The sequence below is a fragment of the Anolis carolinensis genome, chromosome 6 (assembly GCF_035594765.1).
Source record: "Anolis carolinensis isolate JA03-04 chromosome 6, rAnoCar3.1.pri, whole genome shotgun sequence".
Classification (NCBI taxonomy): domain Eukaryota; kingdom Metazoa; phylum Chordata; class Lepidosauria; order Squamata; family Dactyloidae; genus Anolis; species Anolis carolinensis.
In genome coordinates, this window is record NC_085846.1 from 34117857 (window position 1) to 34132530 (window position 14674).

At 39.6% G+C, this 14674-nt stretch overlaps 1 protein-coding gene across 3 annotated transcripts in view; it reads right to left on the minus strand.

Annotated features, from left to right (window-relative positions):
* Positions 1-339: 339 nt before the first annotated feature.
* The window catches only part of ppp1r1b (protein phosphatase 1 regulatory inhibitor subunit 1B), an 83091-nt gene continuing 68756 nt past the window's right edge, over positions 340-14674 (minus strand). For all 3 annotated transcript variants that reach the window (XM_062984063.1, XM_062984062.1, XM_062984061.1), the window contains 2 exons: positions 5333-5482; positions 340-2055 (listed from right to left, as the gene is read on the minus strand). In XM_062984063.1, the coding sequence (XP_062840133.1) occupies positions 1952-2055; positions 5333-5482 (254 nt within the window). In that variant the 3' untranslated portion in view covers positions 340-1951. The remainder of the gene's footprint in view (positions 2056-5332; positions 5483-14674) is intronic.

The following is a 14674-nucleotide window of genomic DNA, read 5'->3' on the forward strand; positions in this document are numbered from 1 at the left end:
TGCTGATCAAGTGGGAAGTACTCATCATGAAAACAAACCAATATCTTGATAGAGACATTTGAGAACTGGTTTAGCTGGGTTACTTTTTGGTGCCCAGAGTTAAGCTTCTAATGAACATGCAAAAGGGTGAGAACTGTAACCCGTCAATTGGGAGTAATTAGTGACCATGCCTCCTACTCATATGCTTTCACATCTGTGTTCATGCATTCTTGGATAATCTACCAAAAAATAAATCAGTGCCACAGGATTACATAAATCTTAGCTGACATGATAAGGACAAGCTGGCTTACATCATGATGTGGCCAACCTACACTTCCATAAAACACACTTTAAACACTGTTTTTATTTACAAAGCTTTAATAGAGCAGAGAGGCACATGAAGAGGCATTTTCCAATACACAGGAAGAAGGGTGGGGTGGGTAGGAAGTCAAAGGGCTTAGAGAAAAATAACAACTTGGACTGTACAGATTGATTGGATCCTGATTTTCAGCTTTCAAGGAGAGGAACATAACATCTGGGAGAATACAAGAGAGAAACGGACCACGCAGAGCTTTCTTCCAACTTATCAATCTGTGTCTCAAGTTGCCGGTTACTGGAACGACGTGCTTTCTCAAAATGCATCTCTCCCAATTCTAATGCCTTCAGGCCAGAAATGGTTCCATATGAAGCTTTTATTGTGCCATTTCCTTGCCTCATTCACAGAGTTTTACCAAAGATTGAGACAATGACCTCTGATATTAATGCTCTTCTTTCTTTTCCCACCACTTCTATCCTATTTCACACTCCATGACATCCAAAAGACATCTTTTGTTGGTAGCAGTACAACTGTTTTGGAGGAATGTTAGCATCTAAATTATGTGTATGAGAATGTATCCACTGGTCTCAAGTAGCACTGTGGCAAAATCTCAGATCTCAATGGATAAAAGGAGCTGTTAAAAACTAATATCTCTATTGGATGATAGGTGGCCATCTTCTGCAGATCTTGGTGCTACAACCAAAATTCAGCAACATAGAAACTTTGCCCCCATGACCCACGTAAAAGCATAATATATCTCTTAATACAAAACATATGGGGATGTGTATTTTTTTCTTAGCATGATTTTGCTTTAGAATAATTTGAGTACTCCCTGTGCATCCTATTTCACAACTCTTTAATGCCACTGCTAAATTGAAAAGATGCCTTTAAAAAACCCAAGGACAATTCAATTTCAGCAATGTATTGGCCAATTAAAGATGTAAATTGTACCTTTAAACCTGATGAGCTCATGGAGCAGGATGAACTCAGTCAATTTATTGGCAAAGGCTTTCATGGCCAGAATCACTGAGTTGCTGTGAGTCTTTCAGGCTGTATGGTCATATTCCAGAAGCTTTCACTCCTGATGTTTTGCCCACATCTGTGGCAGGCATCCTCAAATGCCACAGATGTGGGTGAAAGGTCAGGTGAGAAAGCTTCTGGAACATGGCCATACAGCCCAAAAGACTCACAGCAACCCAGTAAACTCAGTCAAACTGCACAAAGGTATTGGTTCTCTCTAAAAACCACCCCATATCCAATCCAGCAATGCTACTCTGATTTAGGTCAAGCTCTTCACATAGTGATGAACTTGAAGGGCCCTTCTGGGATTCATACAAGCAAGGCATAGTAGATGCAGCCATCTCGACCACCTGTCTTCAGCTCATGGCCATCAGAGACAGTCTATCTCTGAGTATAGAGGTTTTCTTCCAAGCTTCTCCACCCACCAGTCTTCCTTTCCCTCGTTCCTCCCTTTCTCTCTACTAAATAATTCACTGAACACAAACCAAACACTGCCAAAAGAAAGACAAATTTGGAACAGAAAGTAGGGTAAAAGAGAAAAATAGTTGTTAAAGGAAACAATCTGATGTGGCTTGGTGAAAAATGAGAGTTCTCCATCAAGAGGACAGCTCCCAGCTCAACCCTTCGCTTCTTGTGCTAGGTGGTAGTATGGATCGGAGGAGGGGAGGAACGGTTTTCCAGGTTAACAGCATGAGGAGGTCTCTCTTCCCAACTGGAGTGGCTCACTTCCATGACATGATCTACACCAGGAGAGGAAGGGAGAAAACACACTTTGAACATATTCTCTTCAAATTTAGCATATTTGAATCTCAACAAATGAAAACATGTATTTAATGACTTCAATATAATGATTTGCTTTCAAGAAGAACTTAGAACCACCATTCCATTGAGATATTGAAATTTCAATTGGAAAGATACTCTACCTTTGACAATGTTTCTTATGGTTCATTGATTTGGAACCATAACACTCAAAACTGCTTTGTAAACATGTTAAGTATGTAATTTAGCCTTGCACAGTCCTAGGTTCGGAAGAGTGAGATGGTTGCCATTAAATACAACTCCATTCTAGATTCCTTTACTGTGTCTCCTACCCTATCCAGACCACAAAAAGGTTAGAAGGAACAAATAAGACACACCACATTAAGAAGCTGATGATTTTTTCATAAATCTTTTGTGCAGATGAATTCAAGGCAGTATATGTGGCACTCTCCCTTTCCATTTTATCCATACAACATTCCTATTAGGTAGATCTGGTTGAGTGAGACTGACTGGCCTAAAGCTGGATCTGAAACCTGGATCTTCCAATTCACTATTAATTTCAAAATATAAATTCTGTTTCTGCTACATCCCATTCTAGATGGAGTAAGGAACAGAACCAAGTTCTGCTATAGAAAGAGTGAAGACCACTTCAGCTGCTTTAGTAGGGAGCTCTTTATACAGTAGAACCAAGACTTAAAGTGCGCTTAAGTTGGGAAGCTCTTCAGTTAAGAGCTGTTGGTCAGCCCAGGTTTCTCTTTGACATATGGGCAGCATTTTGAGTTAAGAGGGAGTGTTAGTGTCAGAGGGAGCGTTAGCACCAAAGTACAGGGTTTTAGGGTTTCAAGGGAGCAGCTTCCGTGCCTCAAGCCTCTGTGCCTTGTGCTCTTGTCCACTTTGGGAGATTGCTGTCTGCTTTGCTCTTGTCCACTTTGAGGAACTTTGGGTTAGTTGATTTTGTGTGGTTTTTATTCCTGGTCTGTTTGGCTTCATGAAGACAGAGAGGGAGAGAGAGCATGAGAGGACGGGAAGGAGGCTGGAATGAGTACAGCAGGGGTCCTCAAACTTTTTAAGCCGAGGGCCGGTCCACAATCCTTCAGACTGTTGAGGGGCCGGATTATCATTTGAAGAAAACAAACAAACAAATTCCGATGCACACTGCACATGTCTTATTTGTAGTGCAAAAACAATAACAACAACAATGAAAGAACAATACAATATTAAAAAATAAAAATAATTTTAACCAACATACATTTATCAGGATTTCAATGGGAAGTGTACTCCTGCTTCTGGCCAATGAGATAGTCAAGTTAATTAGGGTTGTTGTTGCGTGCCTTCAAGTCATTTCAAACTTTGGGCGAGCCTAAGTCTAAAATGTATTTATTTATTAATTATTTATTTACTGCATTTATTTACTACATTTGTATCACACCCTTCTCACCCCAAAGGGGACTCAGAGTGGCTTACAAATTATATTATATTATTGGCATAGCACAATATTAGCATTATGTATTACTATATTGAACTATACCACTATACTGTAATATTATTAGTAATATTATATGTAATATAGAATATATAATTAATATTATTATATGGTATTATTATTAGTGTTATATTGTATTATATTATAATATTACTAGCTATGCCCGGCCACGCGTTGCTGTGGCGTTGTCTGGTGGTGTTGGTGAGAACTTGTTGAGGTAGTGGTGGTATTGAATGTCTGTTGTATGGTTGTCCTTATGTTTAGTATGCATTTGGTTGTTTGTGTACTGTGAAAGTGGTGAGGGTAGAGGGGGTCTATGTCCCTGTGTAGTATTGTATAGTATTTATACGTTGTCCATGTGTTCCGAATGCTTGGATTGTGTCCTGCTGCATAGTAGAAAGGGTTGGGCTGGATGGCCCTTAGGGGTCTCTCCAAACTCTTGTGCCTGTCCCCTGGGCTGAGTGGGTTGCTAGGAGACCAAGTGGGTGGAATTTAGCCTTGTAACTGGCAACAACTGGATAAAAACAATTATTGCTCTCCCTCTAATTAGGACTTTATTTTTCTTTTCTTTTTGTTGTATCAACCTAGAGCCGTGGATGATGGGTTGTGTTGTCAAATTTCAAGGTTGGGGGGCCTGTAGTTTTGTTGTTTTGTCCGCTGCCCTGATGCCATCACTCTTTTATATATATAGATTATCAATATTATATGTATATACAATATATTCTATTATAAAACTGAGGGCGGGGGCCAGGTAAATGACCCCGGAGGGCCGCATCTGGCCCCCGGGCCTTAGTTTGGGGACCCCTGGAGTACAGTATGAAGAAAATGATGCTTCAGCCTCTTGTACTTCCTTACTGCAACTTCATGCTTCTCCCATTTTCAAGTTGATCTTTCTTTTTATTGTTACATGTGAATGTGTCTTTATACATTATTTGTTATTTATAAAGTACATTTTCTTATTTAAAGACACATAATAAAAAAAGGCGGGGGATTCGGGCAGCCGGAATAGATTAATAGCATTTCAATGTATTTTAGTGGGAAAATTTACTTTGAAATAAGAGCGATTTGAATTTTACATACAAGGTAAATGGCTTCTCCATATTCTTTTACTGTGTAAATAGCAAGAACAAAACCAAAAAAGGGGGAAATCAGATTGGCCTGCCCCACCAGCTCCCGACAAGTTGCATAAACACAGATCTTTAGATTCTGCCACCCAAAATGAAAATCATAAGAGAAGCAGAGGCTATTGAAAGAAAGAAAAAACCCTTGGATGTCCTCTGAAAATTTTCAAATTTTCTTAAGAAGACTCAAAATGTTTCAGCTTATTTATGCAAGGCTTTCCTGGCCTGGTAGTTTCATGTGACATGCAGACATTGTTAGTTTTGAATTAAAAGTTTCCAGAAACATGCTGATATGCTCCTCAGTTCTTTTGACCTCTGGTCTCAAAGTTTCTGTTAAGGAAGAAAAGCCCAGGATATACCTGTTTTGTTAACTGAGGTACGGTCAGCCGACATTATCCATGGATACTGCACCCCATGGATTAAATCATTCACAGCTTGAAAATATTCAAACAACCCCCCCCCCCCGCCCAACGATTTTGCCATTTTATTGAAATCACACTATTTTACTGTATATCATGGACATCCATGGATTTTGGTATCTATGGGGGCCCTGGAACCAAACCACAGCAGATATCTAGGCATCACTATATGTTTGTACTGGGTTACTAAGCAAGAAAATGATAGATCTCCAACCCCCCCCCCCCCCCAAATTACCTGCCATTGGTGGGTCTCCTTGTTCCCCTTCCACTGCTGCTGCTTGGTTCTGCTGCTCCTGGGATTCTTCTTCCTCGGCTAAAGTTTCTTCTTTCTCCGATTCATTGGGGACCTCCTCCACAGATCCAGCAAAAGATACTTTCTGCCCACCTGGCGGTCAGATTAAAGTTTCATAGTGACAAAAAACAAAGGAAAACATTTTGCCGTTCCAAGAAGCCTGCAGAGAGGACATTGCTGCAGACAGCTGAGGTTAAGCAAGGCCTGTGAGTCAGTATAAGAAAAGAGCTGGCACAAAAGTTCCTTTGTGGGACTACAGCTGCTGGCAGTCTGGGAATTGTAAACTGTAAAAGTAACTTTGCCAAGCTGTGGGAGGCAATCTCTCTTCTCCATTTAAGAGAAATGAAGCTACTTAAAACTGTACTCATGTCTCCAAGCGAATAAAAACGTTTTAAGTGCCAGCCTGAGGTTTTGCTTACTAAACACATTTATACAGATAAAGTTTTTATTTATTTATTTACAGTATTTATACCCTGCTCTTCTCACTTCGAAGGGGACTCGGAGCGGCTTACAGAACACACATACGGAAAACATTCAATTATACACTTATACATTTAACAAGGACAAGGACAAACATCAAAAATATTTCTGGCATCATAAAGGCTGTGTTTGAACCCGGCCACGTGGCAGGGGGCAGGGGGAGTTGCTGTCACTCCATCTTCCATGCCGAGGAGTTTTCCTCCCAATTGATGCCCTTAAGGGTGCCTCTATTACCTCCCTGCTAAAAGCAGTACCCATTTGTCTACTCGCATGTCTGCTTCTGATCTGCTAAGTGGGCAGGTGAACTGGGTCTAATGGTGGGTGTTGAACCCCATCTTGGGCTCAAACTGCCAATCTTTTAATTGGCAGGATTTTTTCGCAGCACAGAAATTAGCTTGCTGTGCTAAGCCTGGCCCCCAACCTTTTCCTGTTGTCAAATTTTAAACTATAGTTTCCATTGTTTTAATATAGTTTCCTTTTGGGAGGGTGTGAAAAATAGATTCGAGAAGTTCCATGGGTAGTTCAATACCCTGGGATGCTGTCCCAAAAGTCATAGAAAAGATTACCTCTCTTCCTCCAATATCAGAAATATCAAATAGCAGAGTTTAAGCATTGTTGGAGCATTCCCACGTTGCATTGTGATTGCCCAAGTCAACTCTCCCAAGTTCTTGAACCAAGAAATGCCTTTTCTTTTTCCTAGACCACCGTTTCTTATACTGTAGGCCAAATGTGATCCCCTTAACTCAATGTTGGGGTCACAAAAACGTGACACAGTAAAAGGTTTGTTGCTTTTTTGGACATTTACATGAATCTGTTGGCAGCCGTGTGCCATGTTTACAATGGACTCTGCAGAAAATGTTTCAGCTGTACTTCATAGAAATGAAAATCAGCCTGTTTAGCAAGCCTCACAAATGCTGAATTGTTATCAGTAAATGTTTGATTTTTATACCAACTTTATATACCCATATACCCGTTGTTGAGTAAAAAAATTATTGGTGGAAAGGAGTTGAGAGCAAGAGTTTAAGAAGCCCTGTCCTAGAAGAAAAGTTATTGGATTTCATAAGCTCGTGATTATTGTGAGTGTTTGGCAAAGTTTAACTTCAATGCAGCTCTGTAATACACAGCGTTGGTTGTGCCCTTTAAAAGCTGTATTCATGAAAAATTATCAAGAAAATCTTTACATCCACATTCTGCAGCAAGTTGTTATTACCACCATACGAATCCCATTTTGATTATCTTTGTCATAGATTGTCTCGTGGTATAAAAACTGTAAGGAACGAGAGACAGAATGGCCTACAACCTTTTTGGAAGGCACTCACTGTTTGTTATTATATAGAGTAAATCTGGGCAGAGATTTCAAGAGATGAAGCCAAAATGAGAAGTCAAAAAACTGAATCACAGCAGCTCTGCTCTCTCATATACACACATACTCTCTCATGCACACACACACACACATAGCAGGACTTCACATGAAAACACAATCCAGGCAGTCGTGATTCACACACATAGATACAGAGCTCCCGTCTCCACCTGCTGTCTTCTGCAGCAGCCAGCAACCTGCTTGGTGATAGCCACTTCGCTTTTGAAAATCTGTCTCTATCTAGCAAGCATTGAGCCTGGCAAGGAGCAGCTGCTCAATCACTTGTCCTCAATCAAATGTCAGAATAACATGGAAATGTTGATATTTGTATGGCAGATTCTTACAATCCAAAGGGGGGCCCACCTGCAATAACACTGACTTTGTAAAAATACAACCGGTCTTCCACATTTGCGTGTTGGACTTTTATGGATTTGATTATCCCCGGGTTTGAATTAAGATGTTTGTTCTCCAGTCTGAAGATGATAACGGCTGATGAAGATTTGTAAACTAATTGAGATGGACAAATTGATTAGGTTGATAAAGGAGAAATGTTTGCCCACCTAGAAATTAATTTATGAATTAATATGCCATAAAAATGACGAGGGGTATTCATCAATCATGGGATTTATGAGCAAGGAGTATGTTGTTAACTGTAGAAGTGTGATTACAGAACATTACTTAAAGACAGTAGATTAGTTAGAATTTTAAAAAACCCATCAGTTAGAGAATGAGAAGTCTGTAGATTAGTTTTATGTTTGTTAGTTCTGTTTCTATGTGTATATCTGTTTTATATTTAATTAAAAAAATAAAAAAAATTTGTTCTCTCTAGGAATCTGTAAGTTCTCTAGGTGGACTCTATGGCCAACTTCTGCCAGAAGTTAATCATAAAGTCTGACTGGAAGTCCTACACCAGGGGTCCCCAAACTAAGGCCCGGGGGCTGGATGCGGCCCTCCAAGGTCATTTACCTGCCCCCCGCCCTCATTTATAATATAATATTTTTATATCAGTTTTAATAATATAATATATTGTATATACATATAATACTGATAATAATATGATAATTTTATACAATATAATACTAATAATAATACCATATAATAATATTAATTATATGTTATATATTACATATAATATTACAGTATAGTGGTATAGTTCAATATAGTAATATATAATTGTGCTATGCTAATAATATAATATATTGTATGTACATACAACTGCTCTGAGTCCCCTTCAGGGTGATAAGAGCGGGATATAAATGTAATAAATAAATGTAGTAAATGACTAAATAAATAATTTTAGACTTAGGCTCACCCAAAGTCTGAAATGACTTGAAGGCACACAACAACAACAATCCTAATTAACTTGACTATCTCATTGGCCAGAAGCAGGCCCACACTTCCCATTGAAATCCTGATAGGTTTATGTTGGTTACAGTTGTTTTCATTTTTAAATATCGTATTGTTCTTTCATTGTTGTTGTTGTTTTGCACTACAAAGAAGACATGTGTGCATAGGAATTTGTTCGGTTTTTTTTCCAAATGATAATTTGGCCCCTGCACAGTCTGAAAGATTGTGGACCGGCCCTCTGCTTTAAAAGTTTGGGGACCCCTGTCCTACACAATCTTAGAGAGAACAATTTTCTGGAAATCTAGGTCTTTCTGTATGATTTTATGGTCAATGCTAGGTGGAAGAGAACTATATGAGATTTTGGCCTGCATAAATAGGAGTATAGTGTCTAGATCAAGGGAAGTCATGTTATCTCTCTATTCTGCCTTGGTCAGACCACACCTGGAATACTGTGTCCAATTCTGGGCACCGAAACTTAAGGGAGATGTTGACAAGCTGGAATGTGTCCAGAAGAGGGTGACTAAAATGATCAAAGGCCTGGACAACAAGCCCTAGGAGGAGCAGCTTAAAGAACTAGCATGTTTAGCCTGCAGAAGAGAAGGCTGAGAGGAGACATGATGGCCATGTATAAATATAGTAGAATCTCACTTATCCAACATAAACGGGCCAGCAGAATGTTGGATAAGCGAAAATGTTGGATAATAAGGAGGGATAAAGGAAAAGCCTATTAAACGTATTACGTTATGATTTTACAAATTAAGCACCAAAATATCATGTTTTACAACAGAAAAAGCAGTTCAATACATGATAACGTTATGTAATAATTACTGTATTTACAAATTTAGCACCAAAACTTTGCGATGTATTGAAAATCTGACTACAAAAACATTGACTACTAAATGGCAAACTGCACTGAATAATACAGAACATTTGATAAGCAAAGGTTGGATAAGCGAGACTCTACTGTATGTGAGGGGAAGTCGCAGGGAGGAGGGAGCAAGCTTGTTTTCTGCTGCCCTGGAGACTAGGATGCAAAACAGTGGCTTCAAACGACAGGAAAGGAGATTCCACCTAAACACTAGGAAGAACTTCCTAACTGTGAGAACTGTTCAACAGTGGAACTCTCTGCCCTGGAGTGGTGGAGGCTCCTTCTTTGGAGGCTTTTAAACAGAGGCTGGATGGCCATCTGCCGGGGATGCGTTGAATGTGATTTTCCTGCTTTTTGGCAGGGGGTTGGACTGGATGGCCCATGAGGTCTTTTCCAACTCTATAATTCTATAGAGTCACATAAAGATCCTAGAAATAGGTTTTCTTGGATTTTTTATTTTTACACTCCCTCCCCTTTTCATAGGGATCCTAGGTCCTTAAACCCATAGAAAGCGAAGGCCCTATTGGAGGATATAAATTGTTCAAATTAGAAATGTAAGGTATTTTCTAGATGCAAATGAAAAGAGTAGGAACTGCAAGATCCCTAGATTGAAACAAACCCAGTAATTAAACTGTTCCAATTCAGCTATTCTTCAGCAACATTTTCTGAAATTTGATGGTACTATTCTCCTCTGTCTACCCAATCCGGGAAGATTCTTCAAACCAAATTACATGCTGCTAGGAAAAATACACTTGACTAAAGCCTAAAATGTAGGCTTTATAAGAAAACTGAGAAAAGACAGCTGCATTAGCTGGACCGCCATTCTCAGGGCTATGTAAATCAATCTTTGACCTCCTCCGTACAATTCTTTGAATCAATCCATCCTTTTCAAATTGTCTGTTGTTGTTACAGGGCCACCCGCTGTGCTGCCATCATAGATGACTCAGTTATCTGTATCTACAGGGACTTTCTATATTTTCTTGTATCTGCTCCAGTTAAATCTCTGCCTCTATTTTACCTTTGTTGGGTGTTTTATTAAAGAGTCCCTAGGCCCTAACTGTATGTTACATTAAATTAGTTCCTGGCAGCACCGTGGGAAGTTTATTTATTTCAAACAAAATCAATAGCAAGCACTCGTGGAGAGTCGATTTTCAGAGTAAAGGAAGGGAAGCTTAAATCCATAGTTTGGAATGTTATTTTTCAAAATACAGCGTTACAAACTCCTGGGAGGATAACGCCAATTGGGGTGACGCATTACGTTGATTGCCTTTTGAGGGAGGACTGATAAGAGAATGGCATTACATTTGAGAAATCCACTCAAAATGTCTCATAAAATTCCCTTTAATACTAGTTTTGGCTAGAAAATATTACTTGTTACCCCTCTTGAAGAACATCATTCTTACTTGTTAAAATGTGCCCTTGATAAGCTTTCTTTGACAATAACAACTGGGTTGTTGTGCGTTTTCCAGGCTGTGTGGCCATGTTCCAGAAGCATTCTCTCCTGACATTTCACCCACATCTAAGCCAGGACATGAAGCTAGCAAGGCCATTAAAGCTAATCAAGGTGATTAATTACAACATTCACACTGGCCTCCAACAGACGAAGAGTTCTTTCTCCCACCCTGGACCTTCCACAGATATATAAACCTCCCTTGTTTAGTTTTTCCAATATATCTCACAACCTCTGAGGATGCTTGCCATAGATGTGGGAGAGAATGCTTCTGGATCATGGCCATACAGCCCAGAAATACCACAACAACCTAGTGATTCCAGCCATGAAAGCCTTCGACAACACAATAACAACAACAATATTTATCTGTTACTTGCTAATAGCTACATTATTTTTGGCTCCTTGATTTCCAAGCTCTCATCTATCCTTTCTCTTCTGTGTGATGAGCCTTGGAGCCCTTTCACACTACACAGTAATGGTGTTACGATTTCACTCTAAATGCCATGGCAACGTTCTATGGGATCTTGAGCTTGGAATTCGTAGGAGGTACTAGAGCTCTCCGGCAGAGAATCCTAAATGACCCCTTCTAAACTGGAAATCCCAGTATGTTGCCATGACAGTTTAAGTGGAATCATAGTGCTATGACTATGTAGTGTGAGATAGACCACCGAAGAACCTTTGGAATTCATCCCATCATACTGGTTGGCCACTATCTCTTTCAGGGCAGGAAGGTAATGGAAGGGCCTCTGTTCTTGGTTGAGCAGTGAGGGCTACATGGACTCCTGCTTGTTTTTGGTTTTTTCTGCATTTATTTTTTTTCATAAAATATCTGAGTTCTCTGCTTTTTATTAGTGCATTATCTCTCTGCAACCTTCATATAGTCCTCCTCCAGAATCATTAGGCTGTCATTCAGCTATGAGTAGGTGGGTGCAGGAAGTCCTAGAGCGAACTGAACTACAGTAATGTGCTCTGAAGTGCACTTTATGACTGAGCTGTCCATAAAGGACAGTGCTTGATGCCTATAGAATATTAGGGTAATTTTTTAAAAAGTACCATCAAGTGGTGTGGGTGAGGGCTATGTTGCTTGGATTGGGAAGAGAATGGCTGCGATTCCTTTCTGAAGAGTAGGCACATGGCAAAACATTGATGCCCCTGTTCCTTCTAGCTAGTTGAATGACTTTAAGTTTGGAAACGTGATGGGGTCGCTTCTGCCTATGTAGAGAATTCCATGTACAAAATGGCATTTAATTTTTTAAAAGTTAGAAGTCCCCCAAAATGCTTGAATGATCCAGGGCTTTTGATCTTCCAGAACGACAGGATTTTGGAAGTACAGAAATGAGAATGTTCAAATCATTGTCTGGATGGAGAACCTCAATGTTCATAATGAAAAGCAAAGACGGGAACTCCTTTTGTTGAAATAAACGTATTTTCTGTCATAGCCTGGATCTACACCACCATACAATCCAGATTATCAAAGCAGATAATCCACATTATCTGTTTTGAACTGGATTATATGAGTCTAAACTGCCATATAATCCAGTTCAAAGAAGATAATCTTGATGTTATATAATAATAACTACTACTACTACTTTATTTTTCTATCCCGCCTCCCCCCACAGGGACTCAGGGTGGCTGACACAGGGCCAAGCCCAAAAAACAAATAATCAAAGTAAAATAAATGTAAAAACAGCATCTTCAACCAAATAAACACATTAAAACCAAGTGATGCAATATAATAACAGTAAAAACTAATTTAAAACATAAAAAGTGACATAGAAGGACAGTGTAGATGTAGCTTCCATTTCCTCTTCCCCAATGCAGGCGTACACACATATACAGTACACTACTCAATAACAGATATGTTAAAATACTGGACTTTTTTTTGGTTTCTTGTAGACAGCTTCAATTTTTACCGTGGGGAGGGAAGGAAGTAGTCTAAAGAAAGTTAGACAAACTGTAGGATTTCTCAACGTTAAGTCTGTGTTTGTGAGAAAGAGAAGATGCAAGGACATGGAAAAAGCTTGAAGCCCTAACAGTTTATAATGCACTAAAGGAGAAATTCCCATGTAAGAATGATACAAAACATCCTATGGAAGAATCTACATGGAGCTGAAAAGTCCCACTGAAGTCTTCCAAGTAGAGGGTGCACAGAAATCAAGTGGAGAGAAGGCAGTGTTTAAAATACAATGCAACACATTACAAAGGAACAGTGTGAAGAGATATTTGAATCTTTGCATATCCATATGATATGTATCTCTCTATAAAAATCAAAGGATATATGCATGTTTATTTGTTGTTGGTTTGTATCACAAAGACTACTACATGGCTTGATAGATTTGGACCAAATTTGGCACACGTACCCTAACTTATCCAGTTAAAAATAACAGAGGGGTTTGAACTAAAAAAAAATTCCACACCTTACAGGCCTACAGACGCAGAAAAGAAAGGGAACAATGTAGATTGGCTGTGGCTAGGTGAAGTGGCCCACTGTCACGTGAAATGAAGAGAGTGAAGGAGATTGGCTGTTGCCCGGGTTATTTTAAAAAGTCACTCTTTTATTTTACAAAATGCATAAGGTTGTGGGTGAACTACAACTTATATCATGCCAGGTTAACCCCTTGAAACTCCATCAGTGGTTAAAATTTGTTATGTTCTGCAAGTGTGCTCTCTAGATGCATCATCATTAGGGTCTCTGTGGTCTCAGGATGTAGGTGAACTACAGCTCCCACCATAGTGAATCAGTTCCCTTCAAACCCCTACAGTAGGTTCAGTTGGCCATGGTGGTTCTGTGTGCCAAATGTGGTCCAGATCAATTATATCTGAGGGTCACAGAGCTCTGACTTGATACAGGGTGAACTACAACTTCCATAATGTGAAGTCAATGCCCCAAACTCCTCCAGTATGTTTAGTTGCTGCTCAGTTCTGCTCTGTTTGTTATGCAAAGAGTAGAAAAGAGTAGAAAAGGGTTAAGGGAAAGGCAGTGGGCAGGGCCATGCAAATTACATACCAATGGAGAGAGTAAGGAACGCTGGAATGTCTGTTGTGGAGGAAAAACCGGAAATCTAGGAGGAAGTTGTCCTTGTATGAAAGCCTTCACTTGGGTAGTGGGCAGTATGGTGTTTGTGGAGGACATTGGCAAGGCTTGGGCTACATGTTCATGGTGCTCGCTATAACCTGAAATGTCATTGGAGGGAGTGCTTTTGGTGGCTCCTCAGCACTATGGGTTATAGCTGTTTGTGGAGGAAATAGCCTGTCTGTGTAAGTGGACACCACCACCACATACACATATACAGATTTTCACTTTTATTATGTGTATAGATAGATAAGAATAAATAAAAAAGTCTCTGGAACATGTTACATGCGTGTGCAGGGGAAGTAATAACAACAACAAAAAACTCCGATTGTGTGATATGACAATACTGGATTCTACCCTAATAAGAAACATGCGTATTACTGGCATGATCCCTTACTGCAGTTTTACACTTGTAAGTGGCTCATAAGATTGGTTTGCTTTTGGACTCACAAAAACAAGTGCAACATGTCAGGGGTTGAACCGGATAAAAAATAAACTGAAGCAGATTCAGAGGAAACTTCTTGATTCTACCTATGACAATCGAACTTCAGACAGTTCTGACCCTTATTAGCGCTAATCAACTGGGGGATCTATTTTTTCCTACATGGTGTTTACTGCTAAATAGCATAGCCTTGGATGATTTCAGAATGTATGGAAATAAAAAGATAAGGGCATCTTCCGCAAGTCCCCCAAAGTGGTACGAGACT